This window comes from Babylonia areolata, chromosome 18, assembly GCF_041734735.1.
Source record: "Babylonia areolata isolate BAREFJ2019XMU chromosome 18, ASM4173473v1, whole genome shotgun sequence".
Taxonomy (NCBI): Eukaryota; Metazoa; Mollusca; class Gastropoda; order Neogastropoda; family Buccinidae; genus Babylonia; species Babylonia areolata.
The window spans coordinates 30,244,601-30,252,100 of NC_134893.1; the positions used below are offsets into that span (position 1 = coordinate 30,244,601).

General features: G+C 46.0%; 1 protein-coding gene across 3 annotated transcripts in view; it reads left to right on the top strand.

Moving 5' to 3' along the window:
* LOC143292643 (chitin synthase chs-1-like) overlaps positions 1-7,500 on the top strand; it is a 69,295-nt gene that overhangs the window by 60,861 nt on the left and 934 nt on the right. For all 3 annotated transcript variants that reach the window (XM_076603130.1, XM_076603132.1, XM_076603131.1), the window contains exons 19-21: positions 474-761; positions 4,385-4,594; positions 5,712-7,500. The exon at positions 5,712-7,500 is cut by the window's right edge and continues 934 nt beyond it. In XM_076603130.1, the coding sequence (XP_076459245.1) occupies positions 474-761; positions 4,385-4,594; positions 5,712-6,197 (984 nt within the window). In that variant the 3' untranslated portion in view covers positions 6,198-7,500. The remainder of the gene's footprint in view (positions 1-473; positions 762-4,384; positions 4,595-5,711) is intronic.

The window sequence follows — 7,500 nt, forward strand, 5'->3', positions numbered from 1 at the left end:
CCCCACCCACACACACACTCTCCCTACACGCACACACACCACCCACTCCCTCCCCACCGCCCACCCATCCCACTACCCACACACCCTTCCTACCTACATTCCTACACACACACGCGCGCGCACGCGCGCGCACACACACACACACACACACACACACACACACACGCACACACACCACCACCACCACCATCACCACCACCACACTCCCCCCACCACACCACACCACACCACACACCACCACACAATACACCACACTGCACGACACACACACGCGCACACACACACACACACACACACACACACACACACACCACCACCACCACCACCACCACCACCACCAGCACACCACACCGCACCACACACACACACACACACACACACACACACACACACACACACACACACACACACACACACACACACACACACCCTCTAATCACCATCCCTTCCATACCATCCACACCTCTTTCCAGATCCCCTGTGACTCCAGCACGTTCCGGGGCGAGGAGATCGAGCCCATCTCCATGGCCTTCATGCTGGTCTTCGGGCTGCTCCTGCTGCTGCAGTTCCTGGCCATGCTGTGCCACCGGCTCTTCACCTTCCTGCACATCGCCGCCGCCACCGAGCTGCAGAGCTCCCCGTCCTCGTCCTCCTCCAAGAAGCTGCTGGGCAAGCTGAAGGGAGCTGGTGGTGGTGCCGCCCCTCCTTCCGGCCAGCTGGACTCGGAGGCTGTGCTGGAGTGGGTGAAGGCCATGCAGAGGGTGAGCTGGCTCAGCGGCTGTCCTTTTGTTGTTGCTGTTGTTGGTAGTAGTAGCAGTAGTAGTAGTAGTAGTATGCGTAGTTGTAGTAGTAGGCCAATTATATGTGACATGTTTCATGTAACTAATTATAACTATGAACGTTTGACATCGTGCACACAGTCATGCAGAATGGTAACAATGGAGCGATGGCCTAGTACTAACACATCCGCCTAGGAAGCGAGAGACTGAGCGCGAGACATCGAATCCCACACTTGCCAGACTGTTCTCCCCCTCCACTAGACCTTGAGGGGTGGTCTGGACGCTAGTCATTTGGGTGAGACGATAAACTGATATGCCACATGTAGCACGCACTTAGCGCACTTTAAAGAATCAACGGCAAAAAGAGATACGTCCATGGAAAATTCCATTGTAAAATCCACTTTAAGACTACACACTTTAAGATTACACACACACACACACACACACACACACACACACACACACACACACACACACACACACACACATATATATATATATATATATAGATATAAATATATATCTATATATATATATATATATATATATATATATATATATATATCATCCATCAAAACATGCAGGTTGGTCTAACGAAGGAAGCAAGCATGACAAATTATGACAAGACGTTGCATCAAAGGTCCATGCTAAACTCAATGTCCATTGTAAACACCCCAAACTCAATTCATACATCCAACAAAAACCAATCGCGTGCATCACAACGCCACAAAGACACAACCAAACCCGACTACATCACCCCCAAAACCAGTCCCACTCATCCTCTATATATATATATATCATCCATCAAAACATGCAGGTTGGTCTAACGAAGGAAGCAAGCATGACAAATTATGACAAGACGTTTCACCCCAGTTACTATCATCAAAATAATAATGTTTTTTTTTAGGAGGACGTGAAATATTTTTCAAGTCGGAAATCAAATTTCTTGGGATCCTATTTACTTCAAAACTAAACTGGAAGAAACACATTGATTCAATAGTGACTAAAGCAGTTAAAAGTTTAAATTTCTTAAAAATTGTAAGTCACTCTCCTTGGGGACAAGACTCCAAAATTCTTTTACATTTAGCGACATCTCTCGTAAGATCAAGATTGACCTACGGTCAAGAAATTTTCTTTTCTGCCCCGCCGACGTTCCTAAAGAAGCTGCGAATAATTGACAGTAAAGCTGTGAAACTGGCTTTAGGGGTACCTGTGCATACTAAGACCTCAGAAGCCTATAAGCTTGCGGGTATTCTACCACTAGATGAAATCAGAAAATTAAGTTCTGCTAAATATATTGTGAGATGTACAGCAGTGGATGATTTTGAGGAATTAAATATTAGGTCTGATATTGATTTTCCAAAAATTGCACAAAATAATTCAAATCTACAAACCATTCGCACATATGTGTCAGATATTTTAAATTCTTCAGACATTGATTTGCATGATATGGCACCTCGTGTTCTGGTGCCACCTGTCCCTCCCTGGGAGTTAACAAAAGCAAACGTCAACATATGTGCTTCTGACACAACAAAAGGAGAATCTCCACATATAATAGCAGCATCTGTCAGAATTGAATTAGAAGAAAATTTTGATTATCATTTAAAAGTTTACACTGATGGCTCGGTCCTGGATGATAGCAGTGCAGGATGTGCTTTTGTCATTCCTGACCTAAAAACAGAAAAATCATATTATTTAGGTAAGGGACATTCAATTTTTACAGCTGAATTGGTGGCCATCCTTATGGCTTTAACTCATCTTGTTGATATACCAATCATAATAAGTAATATCCTATTTTGTGTTGATTCTCAATCTGTCTTAAAAGGTTTGCTCCTTTTTGAGAATAATCAAAGAGAAGATTTATTTTTTGAAATTAGGTATTTATTGCACTCCCTATTTGTGAAGGGTACAAATGTTGATTTTTGTTGGATACCATCCAACACTGGATTCCGTTATAACGACCAAGCAGATAGGGCAGCAAAAAGGGGAGCAAAAAATCATATAGATAGTATAAAAGTATATTGCCCATTGTCATACAAGGAAATAAGCAATATACTAGAAAGAGACTTTTATAGGTGCTTGAATTCAAGTCTAAAACCTCGTCAGTTGACTCTCTCAGACTTTGGTCCGATTCGCAGACCAATTCTGAGCTTAGCTCTCAGACTATTATCAAATTCATTACGGACCAAGTATTGTTCTAATGTCAAGTGTATATGCTTTTATAACCTGACAATTGAGCATATAATTTTTCACTGTAGCTTGATGAAGCCTTTTGTACACGAAAGTGTGTCTTCACAAGTGACTGAGAACGTTGATGTTTTTGACTTTTTGCATTCATTATCAGTTGTTTCGCTTGTCAGTTTAACGACTTCTCTTTTACGAAGTCCTTTAAGTAATTTCCTGTAACTGTATTTAGAGGGTTTTTTTTTTGTTTGTTTGTTTGTTTGTTTGTTTTGTTTTTCTTTCAAATTTCACCCACATTTTTACCCTCATTTGCCCAGTTTCCCCAAACCCTCCATTCATCCACATCTCCCACCCCTTCTAACCGATAGTACTCAGATGTATTCATAAATACTTTTACAAAATGTCTTCAATCACCGATATGTGTGACGGGACATTAAACAAAAATTCCTTCCTTCCTTCCTTCATCCTCTATATATTCACCTCCACACAACACCCAACAACACACACTGAAAACAAACTTCAGACCAGCACTGCCGCAAGCGTTAGGAGATAGTTAACTCTTTCCATACGGACGGCGAAAGAGACGACGTTAACAGCGTTTCACCCCAGTTACTATCATCAAAATATTGTAAGCGGAAGGCTCTTATACTGAAGAGGTGAATGTTGACAAAGAATACCACAATGCTGACGACGGAAGCTAAAGGTTAGGTCATTAAGACACCCACTGGACATCCGAGGGGTCTGTGTAGAGGAGAAGAGAGGACTGGCCGTACTGAGTTAGTTAAAACAGGCAGCTTTAAACAGCTCAATCTTGAGTTTGGTTTTGAAGGTGGAAAAGAACTGGAAGTGTCTTCATTCAAATGGCAGAGTTCTACTAGACGGGAACGGCGAATGCGAAGGATTTTTGACCGTAGGACGTAGTCAAAACAGAGAGAATTTGAAAAATGCGACTGTGTGATGATGAACTTAGTTGATGGAAAGTAAACAGTCCGGAGATCAGAAAAACAGTTTGTTGAAGAACCAGAGAGAGAACATGAAAGCAATGTGTGGAGACTATATATATATGTGTGTGTGTGTGTGTGTGTGTGTGTGTGTGTGTGTGTGTGTGTTAGTCAGTCGTGTTCGACTAGAGGAGGTAACTGCTGTCCCGACTATCTGGGCTAGAATTTGATTGATTATTGTGGAGAGTGTCTGGCCCAAGTTACATCCACACTCTCTTGGTTTTAGGACAGTCGGCGTTGGGATGGTTCCCAAAAGCCAACTTGCCCTTTATTCTCACTCCTGGACAGTATCGGCAACAAGTGGAATTGCTTTCAGAAGAGGCCGACTAAATAATGGTCACTCTTTAGGCGTTTCAGTACAAGACGGGCAGCTTGTGTTCGTTCCCAGTCCATGTTTACAATGGCCATCCTTTCCAACAGATCCTGCCGGAGGAAGAGGAGGACCCGCTACTGCTGGATGCCCAGGCTCAACTGGATGAATTGGAGAAGGAGGGGGAGAGCACCTCCCTCCCCCGCTCCCCCGCCCAGCGCTTGATAATGCGCGAGAAGATCAAAATGCAGAGGATCCAGTCCAGGAAGACCCTTAAGCGCTCGCCCTCCCGAACCACTCGAAAGACTTTGGACGACCAGGTGAGGTTCTAGTCGGTTGTTTGTTGGCTTGTTTGTTTGTTTGCATTCTATTTCCTTGCTTGGTGATTGTTGTTCAGGTATGGTGGTGGCGGTGTGGTAGTGGTGGTGGTGGTGGTGGTGGTGGTGTGTGTGTGTGTATGTGTGTGTGTGTGTGTGTGTGTGTGTGTGTGTGTGTGTGTGTGTGTGTGTGTGTGTGTGCTCGTTTGTGCTTTGTGTTTAAGGACAGCTCCCTTTCAAATGAAATCAAACGTGAACAGGATTGTGTATGCTCCTGTCTCTCACCTCCCCCTTCCCCGCTCTGTGTGTGTGTGTGTGTGTGTGTGTGTGTGTGTGTCTGTCTGTCTGTCTGTCTGTCTGTCTGTTACACACACACAATCTCTCTCTCTCCTTCTCTGTCACTCTCTCTCTCGCTCTACCCCCCCACCACCCACTCCCACCCACTTATATTTTCTCCTCTTCTCATCTCCCTGTGAAGTGTTGTAAAAATGCTACATTACCATTGGCGCAATAGCCGAGGGGTTAAAGTGTTGGACTTTCAATCTGAGGGTCCCGGATTCGAATCTCGGTAACGGCGCCTGGTGGGTGAAGGAAGGAGATTTTTCTGATCTCCCAGGTCAACATATGTGCAGACCTGCTAGTGCCTGAGCCCCCTTCGTGTGTATATGCAAGCAGAAGATCAAATACGCACGTTGAAGATCCTGTAATCCATGTCAGCGTTCGGTGGGTTATGGAAACAAGAACATAATCAGCATGCACACCCCCGAAAACGGAGTATGGCTGCCTCCGTGGCGGGGTAAAAACGGTCATGCACGTAAAAGTCCACTCGTGTACATACGAGTGAACGTGGGAGTTGCAGCCCACGAACGAGGAAGGAGAAGATGTAACCATGATCATAATGTGCATGCTGCATTAATGTCATGATTTCCCCCCTTTGTGTTGGGGGGGGGGGTTGTTGTTGTTGCTTTGTCTTTTGATGTTTTTTTGTTTTATTTTGTTTTGTTTTTTTTGTTTTTTACTGTTTCCCCTTCGAGGGCTGGATAGGGAGAAAAAAAAACAGCATTCTTGTTTCACTCATGTATTCAATTCAATTCAGTTCTCTCTTTCTCTCTGTCTCCAGTTCACCAAGATGCTGAGCCAGATCGCCGACGACAAGAGCTCAGGTAGCCCCGTGGAGAGAGCCCTGACCCGTCAAAGGTTCAAGTCCCGGGGACGCACCCGAAGGCCGACCGACACCACGGAAGACCCCATGATGGATGAAGTGGCCTCGGCCATCTCCAAGAACCAGCGCTTGCGGAAGACCCTGGCCAGGAAAGCTACGCTGCTGCGGAACACGCGCCGGCAGTTGGGCTCCGAGGGTGACCAGCAAGAGAGGGAGAGAGGGGGCCGCCCCCCTACCCTGCCCCGTCGGATGCCCATGAAGGGAGGAGGGGGAGGAGGACGAGGGAGGAGGAAGGGGGCAGGACCGGATCCCCCTGCGCCGGTGTCGGCGTTGGCGGAAGAGCAGCGCCTGTCGGTGGTGAGCTTCGCCGAGGAGGTGTTCCCCGAGGCTGATCCTGAGCCTGAGCCTGAGAGTGACTACGTTGATGCCACGTCGCAAATGTGATGTGTGTGTGTGTGTGTGTGAGAGTCTGTGAGAGAGAGAGAGACTGGCTTCTTGATGTGATTTTTTGTTGGTGGTGTTGTTTGTTTTTGGTGGTGTTTTTTGTGGGGTTTTTTTTGGTTGTTTGTTTGTTTTTTGTTTCTTTCTTTCTTTCTTTTTTATTGTTGTTCTTTTTTCAGGGTGGTAGTGAGGAATGGGGGTATTTGGGGTGTCTAGTTTTCTTTCTTATGAAATGGGCATATAAAGTTAACTTTATAATGTGCCTTCGTTAATAAGTTGACTTTTTCTTGTGTTGATTTTCATAATTGTATTCATGTCTAAGAAGTGGCTTCTGTAATCGTGTAATTCCTCTTGATATGTGCAGTGTAGTTCTGTCAGTTTGGAGAATTGAGTATGTGTGTGTGTGTGTGTGTGTGTGTGTGTGTGTGTGTGTGTGTGCGTGCGTCTGTGTGTGTGAATGTGTGTGTGACTGTGTGTGTGTGTGTGCGTCTGTGTGTGTGACTGTGTCTGTGTGTGTGTGTGTGTGTGTGTGTGTGTGTGTGTGTGTGTGTGTGTGTGTGAGGGTGGGGTTGGGGGTGCAGACACGATAAACTGGATGTGGGGAAACTGAGAACATTCGCATTCCTGCTGCACACGGAACACTGGGTTTATCGTCTCATCCGAATGACAAGCACCCACACCACCACTCAAGGTCCAGTGTGGAGAGGGTAGGGTGGGGGTCAGGGGACCGGAAAGTGAAAACCACGGGCCGTTTATGGGACTCAAACCCCTGGACACTAGTTTCCTAGTCGGGCGCAATACTACTAGGCCACCGCTCCAACCTAGCTCACTTCAGCAGCCTGTTCTTGTGGTCATGTTTAGTTTGGACGCTACCTTCGGGTTTAATGTCAACACCCACCTCAGGTGATATAGCCGAGGGAGGGGGGTAACCACCCTACCAGAGTACGGGTTTAGGGGGTGGGGCTGAAGGGGGGAGGGAGTAGAAAGGATGGGGACCTGTCGAACACTACACCAACACAACCAGATCCACAACACGTTAAGACAGACAGCGAGAATGCCACTGTTCATATTTCGGCACTCCCATGGTCCGACTCGCAACCTTCTTGATGCCAATTCTGTCGATGTGCCAGTACAGCGAAGCAGCTATTGAACGGTACCCTCAGTTAGTTAGTTAGTTATTAGTCAGTCAGTCAGTCAGTCAGTCAGTTGCTTGCTTGGTTTCTTGGTTGCGTGGTTTCTTGGTTGCTTCGTTGGTTATCTAGCTAGCTGGTTAGTTGTTAAATTCGGGTTTAACCTATCTAACACT